A 20,338-nucleotide genomic window follows, 5' to 3' on the forward strand; every position below is an offset into this window, starting at 1 on the left:
TTGATGTATATTGTAAAGAGCTGGGGTCCCAGCACTGAGCCCTGCAGCATCCCACGAGTCACAGCCTGCCATTCTGAAAAGGACCTGTTTATCCCGACTCTCTGCCTCCTGTCTGCCAACCAGTTCTCTATCCACGTCAGTACATTACCCCCAATACCATGTGCTTTAATTTTGCACACCAATCTCGTGTGTGGGATCTTGTCATAAGCCTTTTGAAAGTCCAAATACTCCACATCCACTGGTTCTCCCTTATCCACTCTACTAGTTACATCTTCAAAAAATTCTAGAAGATTTGTCAAGCATGATTTCCCTTTCATAAATCCATGTTGACTTGGACCGATCCTGTCACTGCTTTCCAAATGTGCTGCTATTTCATCTTTAATAACTGATTCCAACATTTTCCCCACTATTGACGTCAGGCTAACCGGTCTATAATTACCCGTTTTCTCTCTCCCTCCTTTTTAAAAAAGTGGTGTTACATTAGCTACCCTCCAGTTCATAGGAACTGATCCAGAGTCGATAGACTGTTGGAAAATTATCACCAATGCATCCACTATTTCTAGGGCCATTTCCTTAAGTACTCTGGAATGCAGACTATCAGGCCCCAGGGATTTATCGGACTTCAATCCTATCAATTTCCCTAACATAATTTTCCACCCAATAAGGATTTCATTCAGTTCCTCCTTCTCATTCGACCCTCAGTCCCCTAGTATTTCTGGAAGGTTATTTGTGTCTTCCTTCATGAAGACAGAACCAAAGTATTTGTTCAACTTGTCTGCCATTTCTTTGTTCCCCATTATAAATTCACCTGAATCTGACTGCAAGGGACCTACGTTTGTCTTCACTAATCTTTTTCTCTTCACATATCTATAGAAGCTTTTGAAGTCAGTTTTTATGTTCCCAGCACGCTTCCTCTCATACTCTATTTTCCCCCTCCTAACTAAACTCTGTCCTCCTCTGCTGAATTATAAATTTCTCCCAGTCCTCAGGTTTGCTGCTTTTTCTGGCCAATTTATATGCCTTTTCCTTGGATTTAACACTATCCTTAATTTCCCTTGTTAGCCACGGTTAAGTTACCTTCCCCGTTTTATTTTTACTTCAGACAGGGATGTACAATTGTTGAAGTTCATCCACGTGATCTTTAAATGTTTGCCATTGTCTATCCACCATCAACCCTTTAAGTATCAATCGCCAGTCTATTCTAGCCAATTCACATCTCATACCATCGAACTTACCTTTCCTTAAGTTCAGGACCCTAGTCTCTGAATTAACTATGTCACTCTCCATCTTAATAAAGAATTCTACCATATTATGGTCACTCTTCCCCAAGGGGCCTCGCACAAAAAGATTGCTAATTAGTCCTTTCTCATTACACATCACCCAGTCTAGGATGGCCAGCCCTCGAGTTGGTTCCTCAACATATTGGTCAAGAAAACCATCCCTAATACACTCCAGGAAATCCTCCTCCACCTTATTGCTACCAGTTTGGTTAGCCCAGTCTATATATAGATTAAAGTCGCCCATGATAACTGCTGTACCTTAATTGCACGCATCCCTAATTTCTTGCTTGATGTTATCCCCAACCTCACTGCTACTGTTTGGTAGTCTGTACACAACTCCCACTAGCGTTTTCTGCCCTTTGGTATTCTGCAGCTCCACCCATACAGATTCCACATCATCCAAGCTAATGTCCTTCCTTACTAATGCGTTAATTTTCTCTTTAAACAGCAATGCTACCCTACCTTCTTTTCCTTTCTGTCTATCCTTCCTGAATGTTGAATACCCCTGGATGTTGAGTTCCCAGCCTTGGTCACCCTGGAGCCATGTCTTCATGATGCCAATTATATCATATGTGTTAATTGCTGCCTGCGCAGTTAGTTCGTCCACCTTATTACAAATACTCCTCGCATTGAGGCAGAGCCTTCAGGCTTGTCTTTTTAACACATTTTGCCCCTTTAGAATTTTGCTATAATGTGGCCCTTTTTGATCTTTGCCTTGGGTTTCTCTGCCCTCCACTTTTACTTTTCTTATTTCTATCTTTTGCTTCTGCCCCCATTCTACTTCCCTCTGTCTCCCTGCATAGGTTCCCATCCCCCTGCCATATTAGTTTAAACCCTCCCCAACAGCACTAGCAAACATTCCCCGCTAGGACATTGTCTCTAGCCCTGCCCAGGTGCAGACCGTCTGGGTTGTACTGGTCCCACCTCCCCCAGAACTGGTCCCAGGAATTTGAATCCCTCCCTTCTGCATCACTCCCTCAAGCCATGTATTCATCTTAGCTATCCTGCAATTCCTACTCTGACTAGCACGTGGCAATGGTCCTGAGATTACTACCTTTGAGGTCCTACTTTTTAATTTAACTCCTAGCTCCCTAAATTTAGCTTGTAGGATCTCATCCCGTTTTTTTACCTATATCGTTGGTACCTATATACACTACGACAACTGGCTGTTCACCCTCCCCCTCCAAAATATCCTGCAGCCGCTCCTAGGCATCCTTGACCCTTGCACCAGGGAGGCAACATACCATCCTGGAGTCTCCATTGCGGCCACAGAAACGTCTATCTATTCCCCTTACAATAGAATCCCCTACCACTATAACTCTCCCACTCTTTTTCCTGCCCTCCTGTGCAGCAGAGCCACCCACGGTGCCATGAACTTGGCTGCTGCTGCCCTCCCCTGATGAGTCATCCCCCCCAACAGTACCCAAAACTATGTATCTATTTTGGAGGGGGATGACCGCAGGGGACCCCTGCACTACCTTCCTTCCACTGCTCTTCCTGCTGGTCACCCATTCCCTATCTGTGTAAGCTTTACCTGCGGTGTGACCAACTCACTAAACGTGCTATTCATGACATCCTCAGCGTCGTGGAGAGATTGCGTAGAATGGGCCTATACTCTCTGGCGTTTAGAAAAATGAGAGATCTCACTGAAACATAAAAGATTCTGAGGGGGCATGACAAGGTAGATGCTGAGAGATCATTTCCCCCTGGCTATCCACTCTATCTAGGCCCCTCATAATTTTATACACCTCAATTAAATCTCCCCTCAGCCTCCTCTGTTCCAAGAAAAACAACCCCAGCCTATCCAATCTTTCCTCATCGCTAAAGTTTTCCAGTTCTGGCAACATCCTCATAAATCTCCTCTGCATCCTTTCTAGTGCAGTCATATCCTTCCTGTAATGTGGTGACCAGAACTGCACGCAGTACTCCAGCTGTGGCCTAACTAGTGTTGCATACAGTTCTAGCATAACTTCTCTGCTCTTGTATTCTATACCTCGGCTAATAAAGGAAAGCATTCCGTATGCCTTTTTAACTACCTCATCGACTGGTCCTGCTACCGTTAAGACATACACTGCAAGGTGCCTCTGTTCCTCCACAACGATCAGTATCCTTCTATGTATTGTGTGTAAGCTAGACATACTGCTAAGAGGCTCCACTGGATCAGAGTTGACCTTGAAGGGGTGCGCATGACAGAGGAAGTGTGCTGCGTACCAGAGTCTAGAATGTGGTTGTTGCGCAGATCCATCAGTTGGATAGTGCAGTTGAACTTCAGGAGATTACCCAGCTGAGCCGAGTCCTGCAGTCCGTTCAATTTGTTATCCGCTAGAAACAGCTCTCGCAGCGTCATGTTCATCTTCAAGGCGGTTGCTGGCGGGAGGAATAGGAGACACACAATAAGACATGGGATATTTGTACAATGGTGCACGCTGCCCTACGACACGCATGCGAGGGTTCACCAGTCTACCTCTTGAATGCTAGAACAGAAATACTTGGCTTTCATTTTCCAGGCATCGGGAATTGAGGAAGGTTTGTTTCTGTGAAATAGAGGTGACCTGATTGTTGCTCCCAAGATTGTGAAGGGAATTTCTAAAGCAGGCCAAGTCACTGAATATATTTAAGAGGGAGATAGATAGATTTCTAGAAATAAAAGGCATCAAGAGGTATGGAGCAAAAGCGGGAATATGGTGTTGAGATAGAGGATCAGCTGAGTCTCCTAATCTGAGGAAGGACATTCTTGCTATTGAGGGAGTGCAGCGAAGGTTCATCAGACTGATTCCCGGGATGGCAGGACTGACATATGAAGAAAGACTGGATCGACTAGGCTTATATTCACTGGAATTTAGGTGAATGAGAGGGGATCTCATAGAAAATTCTGACAGGTTAGATGCAGGAAAAATATTCCCGATGTTGGGGAAGTCCAGAACCAGGGATCACAGTCTAAGGATAAGAGGTAAGACATTTAGGACCGAGATGAGGAGAAACTTCTTCACTCAGAGAGTTGTGAACCTGTGGCATTCTCTACCAGAGTTGTCAAGGCCAGTTCGTTAGATATATTCAAAAGAGAGTTAGATGTGGCCCTTACTGCGAAAGGGATCAAGGGGTATGGAGAGAAAGCAGGAATGGAGTACTGAAGTTGCATGATCAGCCATGATCTTATTGAATGGTGGTGCAGGCTCGAAGGGCCAAATAGCCTGCTCCTGCACCTATTTTCTATGTTTCTATGTTTGTGATCTGGGCAAATTGTTCATTGCGGATCAGATGAGACACTTAAAAATTGACAGCAAGAAGAGGAAGTTAAGGAAAAAAATATTGGGGGCTCCCAATCCAGTGGCCCCTGGAATGTATTTGCTTCATGGGTTCCTTGCTTGAGAATTCATAGTGATACATTGCTATTAAGAACTAGTTGGTTCACACTACACATTACCAGTTCATCCACTAGGCTCACAACCGCCTGCCTCATCGTGGATGACCTAGAAGGTAGTGCAGGGGTCCCCTGTGGTCATCCCCCTGCAAAACAGATACACTGCTTTGAGTACTGTTGAGGGGGATGACTCATCAGGAGAGGGCAGCAGCAGCCAAGTTCATGGCACCGTGGGTGGCTCTGTTGCACAGGAGGGCAGGAAAAAGAGTGGGAGAGCGATAGTGATAGGGGATTCAATTGTAAGGGGAATAGATAGGCGTTTCTGCGGCCGCAACCGAGACTCCAGGATGGTATGTTGCCTCCCTGGTGCAAGGGTCAAGGATGTCTCGGAGCGAGTGCAGGACATTCTAAAAAGGGAGGGAGAACAGCCAGTTGTCGTGGTGCACATTGGTACCAACGACATAGGTAAAAAAGGGATGAGGTCCTACGAAACGAATTTAAGGATCTAGGAACTAAATTAAAAAGTAGGACCTCAAAAGTAGTAATCTCGGGATTGCTACCAGTGCCACGTGCTAGTCAGAGTAGGAATCGCAGGATAGCGCAGATGAATACGTGGCTTGAGCAGTGGTGCAGCAGGGAGGGATTCAAATTCCTGGGGCATTGGAACCGGGGGGAGGTGGGACCAGTACAAACCTGACGGTCTGTACTTGGGCAGGACCGGAACCAATGTCCTAGGGGGAGTGTTTGCTAGTGCTGTTGGGGAGGAGTTAAAGTAATATAGCAGGGGGATGGGAACCAATGCAGGAAGACAGATGGAAACAAAAAGGAGACAAAAGCAAAAGACAGAAAGGAGATGAGGAAAAGTGGAGGGCAGAGAAATACAAGGCAAAGAACAAAAAGGGCCACTGTACAGCAAAATTCTAAAAGGACAAAGGGTGTTAAAAAAACAAGCCTGAAGGCTTTGTGTCTTAATGCAAGGAGTATCTGTAATAAGGTGGGTGAATTAACTGTGCAAATAGATGTTAACAAATAGGATTACGGAGACGTGGCTCCAGGATGATCAGGGCTGGGAACTCAACATCCAGGGGTATTCAACATTCAGGAAGGATAGAATAAAAGGAAAAGGAGGTGGGATAGCATTGCTGGTTAAAGAGGAGATTAATGCAATAGTTAGGAAGGACATTAGCTTGGATGATGTGGAATCTATATGGGTGGAGCTGCAGAACACCAAAGGGCAAAAAACGTTAGTGGGAGTTGTGTACAGACCTCCAAACAGTAGTAGTGATGTTGGGGAGGGCATCAAACAGGAAATTAGGGGTGCATGCAATAAAGGTGCAGCAGTTATAATGGGTGACTTTAATATGCACATAGATTGGGCTAACCAAACTGGAAGCAATACGGTGGAGGAGGATTTCCTGGAGTGCATAAGGGATGGTTTTCTAGACCATTATGTCGAGGAACCAACTAGGGGGGAGGCCATCTTAGACTGGGTGTTGTGTAATGAGAGAGGATTAATTAGCAATCTCGTTGCGCAAGGCCCCTTGGGGAAGAGTGACCATAATATGGTGGAATTCTGCATTAGGATGGAGAATGAAACAGTTAATTCAGAGACCATGGTCCAGAACTTAAAGAAGGGTAACTTTGAAGGTATGAGGTGTGAATTGGCTAGGATAGATTGGCGAATGATACTTAAGGGGTTGACTGTGGATGGGCAATGGCAGACATTTAGAGAACGCATGGATCAACTACAACAATTGTACATTCCTGTCTGGCGTAAAAATAAAAAAGGGAAGGTGGCTCAACCGTGGCTATCAAGGGAAATCAGGGATAGTATTAAAGCCAAGGAAGTGGCATACAAATTGGCCAGAAATAGCAGCGAACCCAGGGACTGGGAGAAATTTAGAACTCAGCAGAGGAGGACAAAGGGTTTGATTAGGGCAGGGAAAATGGAGTACGAGAAGAAGCTTGCAGGGAACATTAAGACGGATTGCAAAAGTTTATATAGGTATGTAAAGAGAAAAAAGTTAGTAAAGACAAACGTAGGTCCCCTGCAGTCAGAATCAGGGGAAGTCATAACGGGGAACAAAGAAATGGCAGACCAATTGAAAAAGTACTTTGGTTCGGTATTCACTAAGGAGGACACAAACAACCTTCCGGATATAAAAGAGGTCAGAGGGTCTAGTAAGGAGGAGTAACTGAGGGGAATCCTTATTAGTCGGGAAATTGTGTTGGGGAAATTGATGGGATTGAAGGCCGATAAATCCCCGGGGCCTGATGGACTGCATCCCAGAGTACTTAAGGAGGTGGCCTTGGAAATAGCGGATGCATTGACAGTCATTTTCAAACATTCCATTGACTCTGGATCAGTTCCTATCGAGTGGAGGGTAACCAATGTAACCCCACTTTTTCAAAAAGGAGGGAGAGAGAAAACAGGGAATTATAGACCGGTCAGCCTGACATCGGTAGTGGGTAAGATGATGGAATCAATTGTTAAGGATGTCATAGCAGTGCATTTAGAAAGAGGTGACATGATAGGTCCAAGTCAGCATGGATTTGTGAAAGGGAAATCATGCTTGACAAATCTTCTAGAATTTTTTGAGGATGTTTCCAGTAGAGTGGACAAGGGAGAACCAGTTGATGTGGTATATTTGGACTTTCAGAAGGCTTTCGACAAGGTCCCACACAAGAGATTAATGTGCAAATTTAAAGCACATGGGATTGGGGGTAGTGTGCTGACATGGATTGAGAACTGGTTGGCATCCAGGAAGCAAAGAGCAGGAGTAAATGGGTACTTTTCAGAATGGCAGGCAGTGACTAGTGGGGTACCGCAAGGTTCCGTGCTGCGGCCCCAGCTGTTTACACTGTACATTAATGATTTAGACGAGGGGGATTAAATGTAGTATCTCCAAATTTGCGGATGACACTAAGTTAGGTGGCAGTGTGAGCTATGAGGAGGATGCTATGAGGCTGTAGAGTGACTTGGATAGGTTAGGTGAGTGGGCAAATGCATGGCAGATGAAGTATAATGTGGATAAATGTGAGGTTATCCACTTTGGTGGTAAAAACAGAGAGACAGACTATTATCTGAATGGTGACAGATTAGGAAAAGGGGAGGTGCAACGAGACCTGGGTGTCATGGTACATCAGTCATTGAAGGTTGGCATGCAGGTACAGCAGGCGGTTAAGAAAGCAAATGACATGTTGGCCTTCATAACGAGGGGATATGAGTACAGGGGCAGGGAGGTGTTGCTACAGTTGTACAGGGCCTTGGTGAGGCCACACCTGGAATATTGTGTACAGTTTTGGTCTCCTAACTTGAGGAAGGACATTCTTGCTATTGAGGGAGTGCAGCGAAGGTTCACCAGACTGATTCCCGGGATGGCGGGACTGACCTATCAAGAAAGACTGGATCAACTGGGCTTGTATTCACTGGAGTTCAGATGAATGAGAGGGGACCTCATAGAAACGTTTAAAATTCTGATGGGTTTAGACAGGTTAGATGCAAGGAGAATGTTCCCAATGTTGGGGAAGTCCAGAACCAGGAGTCACAGTCTAAGGATAAGGGATAAGCCATTTAGGACCGAGATGAGGAGAAACTTCTTCACCCAGAGAGTGGTGAGCCTGTGGAATTCTCTACCACAGAAAGTTGTTGAGGCCAATTCACTAAATATATTCAAAAAGGAGTTAGATGAAGTACTTACTACTAGGGGGATCAAGGGGTATGGCGAGAAAGCAGGAATGGGGTACTGAAGTTGCATGTTCAGCCATGAACTCATTGAATGGCGGTGCAGGCTGGAAGGGCCGAATGGCCTACTCCTGCACCTCTTTTCTATGTTTCTATGACCCAACTGGCTGGGGTTTTATTGAGTCTTGTGAACATCACGTGACTGGCTAAGCCACTCACAATGCAACAAGCTCTACCAACCTGTGAGCATGCTCACCGGTGCAGACATTACTGCCCCTGCTACTAAGTATGTGACTAGCATGGCGTGGAGGTCACGAGATGCCCTCCACAATGCAATAGCCTGCCGACACATGTCCGGGCGCATGCACGTAGAGTAGCTGAGGCACACAGAGAGGAAGGACCCAGGTTTGATTCCCGAGCTGTGTGAACCAGGGCAGTGGCCTCAATGGTCACGGCCAGGGAGCAGAACAAAAAACAACATAGCTCCTGGCTCTGCTCGCTATCCAGTGACCTCGGCTCCTCATGTCAAAGTAAGGCAAGAGGAGGATCTGGTTCAGCGATGATACCGCTCGCACCCACCACCCCCCCCCAAAAAAAACTGGTCACTCATCCCATTACTGTTGGTGGGATCTTCCTGTGCTCAAAATGGTTGCTGCGTTTGCTTACTTAACTGCAGTCACTGAATGTTTAAGCACATTTTCTATGTTGGAGAAGTTTAATCGGACGTTACGTGTATACAAATGAAATCTTTCCTTCTTCAAAACCCAGAAGATTCCCAACCCCCCCCCCCCAAACTATTACTGAATCTTACTTCTTACCCAAGAGCATGAGCGGTCGGCCAGATAAGCTGGCATTCTCCAGATGGAGCACCACCAGGCTGCTGCTGATCCGCAAGGCGCGAGCGACGAAGGGTGCGGAGTGATCGAGCAGAGGCGTGTTCCTTGCGTCCAGGTACTGCAGGCAGCTGGTCTGCAACACAGGAGAAACAACGAGGGGTTGTTTTATGCGGCCACGGAATCATGCAATGCAATGATGGCTCTTAAAAAAGCAGATTGCAATTGATCAGCCATAGAACAGCAGAAGGGTCACTTCTAGGGTCACAACACAGGCCAAAGGAGTCAAGCATACCTTCCTCATCATGTGAGCTGCGGCCTGCCATCCTCGGGTCCCGATGTGTTTGTTAAACGAGATGTTGAGCTGAGTAGCTGACTCATAATATTCTATCATGTCGAACAAGGCCGATGCACCCTGAAAAAACAAACAGTAGGCAAGACATTGTTTGGAAAGTCTGCATCACTTTTATAAAATGAAGCTGTGTCGTGAGAGTGCAGATAGAGACTTTACACTGTTGGGCCATATTTTTGAATTCCACACACACACACACACACCCCCAAGTGAGTATGAGAGAATAGACATGGGGACACACTCAACATTATACAGCGGCTCAGTGGGCAGCATTCTCGCCTCCGAGTCAGAAGGTTGTGGGTTCAAATCTCACTCCAGAGACTTGAACACAAAGATCTCGGCTGACATTCCCAGTGCAGTGCGGAGGGAGCGTTGCACTGTCGGAGGTGCTGGCTTTTGCATGTGATGTTAAACAGAGGCCCCGTCTGCTCTCTCAAATAGACGTAAAGGGTCCGAAGGCACTATTTTGAAGTACAGGAGAATTATCCCCGGTGTCCTGGCCAATATTTATCCCTCAATCAACATCACTAAAACAGATGATCTGGTCATTATCACGTTGCTGTTTGTGGGAGCTTGCTATTGGCTGCCGTGTTTCCGACATTACAACAGTGACTACACTTCAAAAAGTACTTAATTGGCTGTAAAGCGCTTTGGGACTTTGAGGTTGTGAAATGCGCTATATAAATGCAAGTCTTTCTTTTATAACATGGTTCATGTAATGTATGCACTTATGAGTATGCTCACAGGTTAGTAGAGCTGTTGCATTGTGAGTGGCTTAGCCTGTCACGTGATGATCACAAGTCTCAATAAAACCCCAGCCAGTTGGGTCTAGGTCACCCATGTTGAGGTATAGAAACATAGAAAATAGGTGCAGGAGCAGGCCATTCAGCCCTTCTAGCCTGCACCGCCATTCAATGAGTTCATGGCTGAACATGAAACTTCAGTACCCCCTTCCTGCTTTCTCGCCATACCCCTTGATCCCCCTAGTAGTAGGGACTTCATCTAACTCCCTTTGGAATAGATTTAGTGAATTGGCCTCAACTACTTTCTGTGGTAGAGAATTCCACAGGTTCACCACTCTCTGGGTGAAGAAGTTTCTCCTCATCTCGGTCCTAAATGGCTTACCCCTTATCCTTAGACTGTGACCCCTGGTTCTGGACTTCCCCAACATTGGGAACATTCTTCCTGCATCTAACCTGTCTAAACTCGTCAGAATTTTAAACGTTTCTGTGAGGTCCCCTCTCATTCTTCTGAACTCCAGTGAATACAAGCCCAGTTGATCCAGTCTTTCTTGATAGGTCATTCCCGCCATCCCGGGAATCAGTCTGGTGAATCTTCGCTGCACTCCCTCAATAGCAAGAATGTCCTTCCTCAAGTTAGGAGACCAAAACTGTACACAATACTCCAGGTGTGGCCTCACCAAGGCCCTGTACAACTGTAGCAACACCTCCCTGCCCCTGTACTCAAATCCCCTCGCTATGAAGGCCAACATGCCATTTGCTTTCTTAACCGCCTGCTGTACCTGCATGCCAACCTTCAACGACTGATGTACCATGACACCCAGGTCTCGTTGCACCTTCCCTTTTCCTAATCTGTCACCATTCAGATAATAGTCTGTCTCTCTGTTTTTACCACCAAAGTGGATAACCTCACATTTATCCACATTATACTTCATCTGCCATGCATTTTCCCACTCACTTAACCTATCCAAGTCACTCTGCAGCCTCATAGCATCCTCCTCGCAGCTCACACTGCCACCCAACTTAGTGTCATCCGCAAATTTGGAGATACTACATTTAATCCCCTCGTCTAAATCATTAATGTACAATGTAAACAATTGTGAGCCCGGTGGATGAACTGGTAATGCGTCGTGTGATTGTTCAACCTTTGTTAATAAACTTACTCGTTCTTAATAGCAATATGTTGCTATGAATTCTTAAGCAAAGAACCCATGAAGCAAATACATTACAGTTCTGATGGAGGGTCACACCAGGAACATTAACTTTTCTCTCTCCAATACGGACTGGTTTTTAAATCCAGTCTCGTCTATCTCCTGTGTCCTTGCTCACTGGAAATCTGGGGCCGAGAGCACCAGAGTAATATTTAGCTGTTAGCTTGACAATGGCTTTTTGTGGGCTATTGGGTGCTTGGGCCAACACAGCCGAGAACCAATTCTGCCCACTATGTGCGTGTCCAGCTGGAGTCTCTGAGCACAGTACAAGGCAGTTGCAGCATTTCTGAGCATGAAGAGGGGAGTCTGATCCACACGCCAGCTGACTAGGCAGGGATCCATCCAAAATGACACTGGCACAAACAACACCACCAAAGATACGTGCTGTTTAAATTGGCATTTATTCAAAGTGTGTAAATCAATTGAAACCTGACCTCAAATATGCAGTGTAACCATGGTATTCATGAAGAATACATCTGGGAAAACAGCAGGAAGGCGAAAAATGTTAAAATTCAAAATGTCAAACAACTATGTAAAAAAATATTTAAGCAGCTCACATCTTCATCCAGGTTGGTTGCCTCCAAATCCACCAGTTTGAACTGAACCCGTTTGAAAACCTCTTCCAAGGCCTCGGACGCTTTGTAGTCCAGTTTCTCACCTGAAAGAAAAAAGGGCGCTGCTTATGAATAAACTCAAGGGGTTTAGAACATAAGAAGTAGGAGTAATAGGAGGCCATTCGGCCCCTCGAGCCTGCTCCGCCATTCAGTGAGATCATGGCTGATCTTCGACCTCAACTCCACTTTCCCGCCCGATCCCCATATCCCTCAATTCCCTGAATATCCAAAAATCTATCGATCTCTGTCCTGAATATACTCAACGACTGAGCCTCCACAGCCCTCTGGGGCAGAGAATTCCAAAGATTCACCACCCTCCGAGTGAAGAAATTTCTCATCTCATCTCAGTCCTGAATGACCGACCCCTTATTCTGAGACTGTGACCCCTGGTTCTAGATTCCCCAGCCCGGGGGGGGAAACATCCTCCCTGCATCTACCCTGTCAAACCCTGTAAGAATTTTATGTGTTTCAATGAGATTACCTCCTATTCTTCTAAACTCTAGAAAATATAGGCCTAGTCTACTCAATCTCTCCTCATAGGACAATCCCCCCATCCCAGGAATCAGTCTGGTGAACCTTCATTACACTCCCTCAATGGCAAGTATATCCTTCCTTAGGTAAGGAGACCAAAACTGTACACAGTATTGCAGGTGTGGTCTCACCAGGGCCCTATATAATCGCAGTAAGACGTCTTTACTCTTATACTCAAATCCTCTTGTAATAAAGGCCAACATACCATTTACTTTCTTAATCACTTGCTGTACCTGCATGTTAACTTTGTGATTGGTGTACAAGGACACCCAGGTCCCTCTGAACACCAGATCAGCCATGATCTTATTGAATGGCGGAGCAGGCTCGAGGGGCTAGATGGCCTACTCCTGTTCCTAATTCTTATGTTCTTATGTAACACCAACATTTCCCAATCTCTCACCATTTAAAAAATACTCTACTTTTCTATTTTTCCCACCAAAGTGGATAAATTTCACATTTCTCTACATTATATTCATTTGGTCTTGCCCACTCACTTAGCTTTGTCTATATCTCCTTGAAGCCTCTTTGTATCCTCCTCACAACTTACATTCCCACCTAGCTTTGATCCCCTTTTCCCCAATCCAAAGTAGAATGTCCACCATCCACGACAGTGCCTTTTACTCAAGCCTTTCATTGCGACTTCTCAAAGCACCATTATAGGTTGATGGTGAAGGGTTTTAATGAAAAGGCGTTTGAAGGCAAGTTTAGAAGTAATGCCAACAACGCCCCCCCCACCCCCCCCCCCCCGCCCCTCCAATGTCGCAGTGAGCACCGCCCCGTGTGATGCTAAGCCAGGCATACCAGTCGTCTCGATGAATTCCTGTTTGTGCTGAGTTTAGATTTCAGCTGGGACTGCAGTTCAGCAGGCTATGGAAGGGGGAAACGGCCAGGATCCCTTACACAGCGACTAAATTCTAAAAATACTTCATGGGGGGGCTGGGGGGGGTGGTCATGAAAAGCGCTATATAAATGCAAGTCTTTCTTTGATTACTATCCAGTAAGTCCTGCTGGAAAGCGCTGCGTGAATGTCAGGTGAGGACAGTATTGCGCTCCGCTCTGATGCTTCCCATAAGAACATAGAAATAGGAGCAGGAGTAGGCCATACGGCCCCTCGAGCCTGCTCCGCCATGCAATAAGATCATGGCTGATCCGATCATGGACTCAGCTCCGCTTCCCTGCCCGCTCCCCATAACCCCTTATCGTTTAAGAAACTGTCTATTTCTGTCTTAAATTTATTCAATGTCCCCAGCTTCCACAGCTCTCTGAGGCAGTGAATTCCACAGATTCACAACCCTCAGAGAAGAAATTTCTCCTCATCTCTGTTTTAAATGGGTGGCCCCTTATTCTATGATCATGCCCCCTAGTTCTAGTCTCCCCCCATCAGTGGAAACATCCCCTCTGCATCCACCTTGTCAAGCCCCCTCAATCTTATACATTTCGATAAGACCACCTCTCAATCTTCTGAATTCCAATGAGTAGAGGCCCAACCTACTCAACCTTTCCTCATAAGTCAACCCCCTCATCTCCAGAATCAACCAAGTGAACCTTCTCTGAACTGTCTCCAAAGCAAATATATCCTTTCATAAATATGGAAACCAAAACTGCAAGCAGTATTCCAGGTATGGTCTCACCGTACCATCTATAGCTGTAGCAAGACTTCCCTGCTTTTATACTCCACCCCCTTTGCAATAAAGGGCAAGATACCATTGGCCTTCCTGATCACTTGCTGTACCTGAATACTATCCTTTTGTGTTTCATGCACAAGTACTCCGAGGTCCCACTGCACTGCTGCACTTTGCAATCTTTCTCTATTTAAATAATAACTTGCTCTTTGATTTTTTTCTGCCAAAGTGGATGACCTCACACTTTCCAACATTATACTCCATCTGCCAAATTTCTGCCCACTCACTTAGCGTGTCTATGTCCTTTTGCAGATTTCTTGTGTCCTCCTCACACATTGCTTTTCCTCCCATCTTTGTGTCGTCAGCAAACTTGGCTACGTTACACTCAGTCCCTTCCTCCAAGTCGTTAATATAGATTGTAAATAGTTAGGGCCCCAGCACTGATCCTTGCGGCATCCCACTAGTTACTGGTTGCCAACCAGAGAATGAACCATTTATCCCGATTCTCTGTTCTCTATTAGTTAGCCAATCCTCTATTCATGCTAATATATTACCCCTAACCCCGTGAACTTTTATCTTGTGCAGTAACCTTTTATGTGGCACCTTGTCAAATGCCTTCTGTAAGTCCAAATGCACCACATCCACTGGTTCCCCTTTATCCACCCTGTTCGTTACATAGAAAACATAGAAAATAGGTGCAGGAGCAGGCCATTCAGCCCTTCCAGCCTGCACCGCCATTCAACGAGTTCATGGCTGAACATGAAACTTCAGTACCCACTTCCTGCTTTCACGCCATACCCCTTGATCCCCCGAGTAGTAAGGACTTCATCTAACTCCCTTTTGAATATATTTAGTGAATTGGCCTCAACTACTTCCTGTGGTAGAGAATTCCACAGGTTCACCACTCTCTGGGTGAAGAAGTTTCTCCTTATCTCGGTCCTAAATGGCTTACTCCTTATCCTTAGACTGTGACCCCTGGTTCTGGACTTCCCCAACATTGGGAACATTCTTCCTGCATCCAACCTGTCCAAACCCGTCAGAATTTTAAACGTTTCTATGAGGTCCCCTCTCACTCTTCTGAACTCCAGTGAATACAAGCCCAGTTGATTCAGTCTTTCTTGATAGGTCAGTCCCACCATCCCGGGAATCAGTCTGGTGAATCTTCGCTGCACTCCCTCAACAGCAAGTATGTCCTTCCTCAAGTTAGGAGACCAAAACTGTACACAATACTCCAGGTGTGGCCTCACCAAGGCCCTGTACAACTGTAGCAACACCTCCCTGCCCCTGTACTCAAATCCCCTCGCTATGAAGGCCAACATGCCATTTGCTTTCTTAACCGCCGGCTGTACCTGCATGCCAACCTTCAATGACTGATGTACCATGACACCCAGGTCTCGTTGCACCTTCCCTTTTCCTAATCTGTCACCATTCAGATAATAGTCTGTCTCTCTGTTTTTACCACCAAAGTGGATAACCTCACATTTATCCACATTATACTTCATCTGCCACGCATTTGCCCACTCACCTAACCAAGTCACTCTGTAGCCTCATAGCATCCTCCTCGCAGCTCACACTGCCACCCAACTTAGTGTCATCCGCAAATTTGGAGATACTACATTTAATCCCTTCGTCTAAATCATTAATGTATAATGTAAACAGCTGGGGCCCCAGCACAGAACCCTGCGGTACCCCACTAGTCATTGCCTGCCATTCCGAAAAGTACCCATTTACTCCTACTCTTTGCTTCCTGTCTGACAACCAGTTCTCAATCCACGTCAGCACACTACCCCCAATCCCATGTGCTTTAACTTTGCACATTAATCTCCTGTGTGGGACCTTGTCGAAAGCCTTCTGAAAGTCCAAATATACCACATCAACTGGTACTCCTTTGTCCACTTTATTGGAAACATCCTCAAAAAATTCCAGAAGATTTGTCAAGCATGATCTCCCTTTTACAAATCCATGCTGACTTGGACCTATCATGTCGCCATTTTCCAAATGCGCTGCTATGACATCCTTAATAATTGATTCCATCATTTTACCCACTACTGAGGTCAGGCTGACCGGTCTATAATTCCCTGCTTTCTCTCTCCCTCCTTTTTTAAAAAGTGGGGTTACATTGGCTACCCTCCACTCGATAGGAACTGATCCAGAGTCAATGGAATGTTGGAAAATGACTGTCAATGCATCCGCTATTTCCAAGGCCACCTCCTTAAGTACTCTGGGATGCAGTCCATCAGGCCCTGGGGATTTATCGGCCTTCAATCCCATCAATTTCCCCAACACAATTTCCCGACTAATAAAGATTTCCCTCAGTTCCTCCTCCTTAATAGACCCTCTGACCACTTTTATATCCGGAAGGTTGTTTGTGTCCTCCTTAGTGAATACTGAACCAAAGTACTTGTTCAATTGGTCTGCCATTTCTTTGTTCCCCGTTATGACTTCCCCTGATTCTGACTGCAGGGGACCTACGTTTGTCTTTACTAACCTCTTTCTCTTTACATACCTATAGAAACTTTTGCAATCCGCCTTAATGTTCACTGCAAGCTTCTTCTCGTACTCCATTTTCCCTACCCTAATCAAACCCTTTGTCCTCCTCTGCTGAGTTCTAAATTTCTCCCAGTCCCCAGGTTCGCTGCTATTTCTGGCCAATTTGTATGCCACTTCCTTGGCTTTAATACTATCCCTGATTTCCCTAGATAGCCACGGTTGAGCCACCTTCCCTTTTTTATTTGTTGAATAGCATCCTGATACTTATCACCAAGACTCACCCACAAATAATAGCCACTTGGGTGAGGTACTAGAGGGCTGCAGTGCCAATAGTAGTATATACCGTGGTGGAGGTGCGGCAAATGAAGGTACGGGGCCAGAAGAGCCAAGGGCCCAGGGGCAGCACGGCCCAGCCCACACTGTGATGGGTGTGCGTACTAGGTCCGTGCAGTAGAGCTGGTCTCTAGTCATCTTGGTTAATCCTTGCCACTGGACCAAGATTTAGCTCTGTTAAGCCCGTGTGGTGGCTGATGTACAACGGTCACCACACCTTAAAAAAATCCACACACAGGCATCTTCCGTCCTTGGAGTTCAGAACTGGAATATCGGGTCCTTCTATGAAGGAACTCATCCCTTTTGGTGTGGAAGCAAGTCATCCTCGTTCAAGGGACTGCCTATGATGATATTGATTCCACACTGAAAAAAAATACTATTAAACACAAACAGGCAAGCTTCTGTGAGCTTGCTGTATGTTTCAAATTCTTCTTCCCTGTGGATCCCATCTCAGAATTATCTCAAGCCCCTGCACTATTTGTCATGGAGATGTCCTCTCCACGATCGTATCAGAGTTCACAATAAACATTTTACTATCAGCCTTACCTTTTAGATCCAGGCAGTCCAATCTCTGCGACAATTCCTTGAACTCCTACAAAACAGGAAATATGACCAATAATTAAAACCACAACGAAAACTTGCATTTATATAGCACCTTTAACGTAGTAAAACATCCCAAGGTGCTGTCACAGGCGTGCTTTCAAACAAAACTTGACACCAAGCCATATAAGGAGATATTAGGGCTGATGACCAAAAAGCTTGGTCAAAGAGGTAGGTTATAAGGAGCGTCTTAAAGGAGGAGAGATTAGCAGAGAGGTTTAGGGAGGGAATTCCAGAGCTTGGGGCCCAGGCAGCTGAAGGCACGGCCACCAATGGTGGAGCGATTAAAATCAGGGATGCACACAAGGCCAGAATTTGACGAGTGCAGACATCTCGACGCGCTGTCGGGCTGGAGGAGGTTACAGAAATAGGGAGGGGGTGAGACCACGGAGGGATTTGAAAACGAGGATGAGAATTTTAAAATCGAGGCATTGCCGGACCGGAAGCCAATGTAGGTCAGCGAGCACAGGGGGCTGATTGGTGAACGGGATTTGGTGCGAGTTCAGATACGGGCAGCCGAGTTTTGGATGAGCCCATCTTTATGCAGGGTGGAACATGAAAGGCCGGCAGGGTGAGCGATGGAGGAGTTCAGCAGATGATGATGAGCTGAGGCAGGGGCGGAGTCGGGCGATGTGATAGAAGTGGATATAGGTGGTCATGGTGAGGTAGAACAGTATCAATATTTGACAAGCAAATTCCCAACCCTTGCTTGGTATCTCCACTCGTTGAACCAGTCAAGACTGGAACGTCTCCTCACGAACACTGAACATTCAACACACCTTTCTGAAGCATTCCCCAGCCCAGAGATTGGCCAGGTGAGCTGTTGAGATACCTATGCTAATACTATTTGAGCTTGTCGTTACCAGATACAATGCAGCATCTGGAGTTCAAATGCCCCTTGTCTGTGATTAAGTTATTCACCAATCAAAGACATCTGACAAAGGACAATAGCAGTGGGCTGCACTAAATAAATTCCTTTCACAAACTCAAGGCATCCCCCAAAGCACTTTGCAGCCAATGATGTAGTCACTGCTGTAACGTAGGGAAACAGGACAGCCAAATTGTGCACGTCAAGGTCCCACAAACAGCTATGAAATTATTTTTAGTGACGTTGGTCGAGGGATAAACATTAGCCAGGACACCAGAAGAACTCCCTGGATTTTCTTCAAATAGTGACATGAGATCCTTTAAGAGACAGCAGACGGGGTTTCAGTTTAATGTCAGATCCGAAAGACGGCACCCTGCAACAGTACCGTCAGCCAGGATTATCTGCTCACGTCTCTGGAGTGGGACTTGAATCCACAATCAGCTGACTCGGAGGCGAGTGTGTGACCACTGAGCTATGGTTAATGTCTGGCCACAAAGTCTAAAAGGACATTGAGGTCAATTAGACTCCACTGCTGTTGAGATTTGCCTCCAAACAGGTAGCTGCTTTGTAAAAGCTCCTCCTTTTGGGGAGAAGGCAAGTTATTAAGGATATGGCTGGAAAAAACAAACAGCATTCCTTTGTGATTTGCTGCTATTTTATGAATATATTTCAGCCCCCAGTGATTTCCCCTTCACTCCGACTCGGTCAAGGTTCTGGGCCAACTATGGTGGAACAGTGTCTCTCCCCCCCAGCCCCCCCGCCCGTGCGTGTCAGCCGTGGCTCCGTGAGTATCGTTCTTACCTCTGACGTTATTGGTTCAAGCCCCCATCTAGAGAGTTGAGCTCATAATCTAGGCTGACACACCAGTGCCGGTACAGGTACAGCGTCGAGAATTCGGAAGCCTCAGGACCAAGGCCGCTCCGGATTATGTGTATTTCCGGATTTCGGCATCTTCTTTATGACGTCCTGAATCTGGTAACGCCCGAGCCCAGGTTCGTGTATTTCCGGACTTCGGAACGTCTTTCCGACATCCTGAGTCCAGAAGCGCCTGGGCCAAGATAGGTAGGTAGGTAGGGAAGGGAGGTTGGCCCGAGGCGAGGGAGAGGTTGGCGGTGGCCCGAGGCGGACGTCCGGAACTCCGGATTCTCGACGCTGTACCTGTACTGAGGGAGTGCCGCATTGTCAAAGGTGCAGTCGTTCGGCTGAGATAAGCCGAGGCACCATCTGCCCTCGCAGGTGGACGCAAAAGATCCCGCGGCAAGAGCAGGGAGTTCTCCTCGGGGTTCTGGCCCAATATTTATCGCTCAACTAACATCACAAACAGATTTTTACATTTTTTCTTATAAATTCGTTCACACGATGTGGCCGTCCAGTATTTATTGCCCATCCCCAATCGCCCTCGGGAAGGTGGTGGTGAGCCGCCTTCTTGAACCGCCTTCTTGAACCGCTGCAGTCCGTGTGGTGAAGGTGATCCCACAGTGCTGTTCGGGAGTTCCAGGATTGTGATCCAGCGACGATGAAGGAACGGCCGATATATTTCCAAGTCGGGATAGTGTGTGACTGGGAGGGGAATGTGGAGGTGGTGGTGTTCCCATGCGCCTGCTGCCCTTGTCCTTCTAGGTGGCAGAGGTCGTGGGTTTGGGATGCTGGTCATTATCACATTGTTGCCTGTGGGAGCTTGCTGTGCACAAATTGGCTGCCGCATTTCCTACGTTACAACAGTGACTTCACTTCAAAAGTATTTTATTGGTTTTAAAGCACGTTGGGATGTCCTGAGGTTGTGAAAGGTGCGACAGAACTACAAGACTTTTTTTTTTT

General features: G+C 46.3%; 1 protein-coding gene across 1 annotated transcript in view; it reads right to left on the reverse strand.

The window, feature by feature from the left end:
• Positions 1–20,338, reverse strand: part of LOC139239145 (uncharacterized) — a 62,355-nt gene that overhangs the window by 18,910 nt on the left and 23,107 nt on the right. The window contains exons 3-7 of the mRNA XM_070867718.1: positions 17,599–17,644; positions 12,020–12,120; positions 9,455–9,574; positions 9,145–9,295; positions 3,492–3,647 (exon numbers count right to left, since the gene is read on the reverse strand). Coding sequence (XP_070723819.1) covers positions 3,492–3,647; positions 9,145–9,295; positions 9,455–9,574; positions 12,020–12,120; positions 17,599–17,644 — 574 coding nt within the window. The remainder of the gene's footprint in view (positions 1–3,491; positions 3,648–9,144; positions 9,296–9,454; positions 9,575–12,019; positions 12,121–17,598; positions 17,645–20,338) is intronic.

The sequence above is a fragment of the Pristiophorus japonicus genome, chromosome 26 (genome assembly GCF_044704955.1).
Source record: "Pristiophorus japonicus isolate sPriJap1 chromosome 26, sPriJap1.hap1, whole genome shotgun sequence".
Lineage (NCBI taxonomy): Eukaryota > Metazoa > Chordata > Chondrichthyes > Pristiophoridae > Pristiophorus > Pristiophorus japonicus.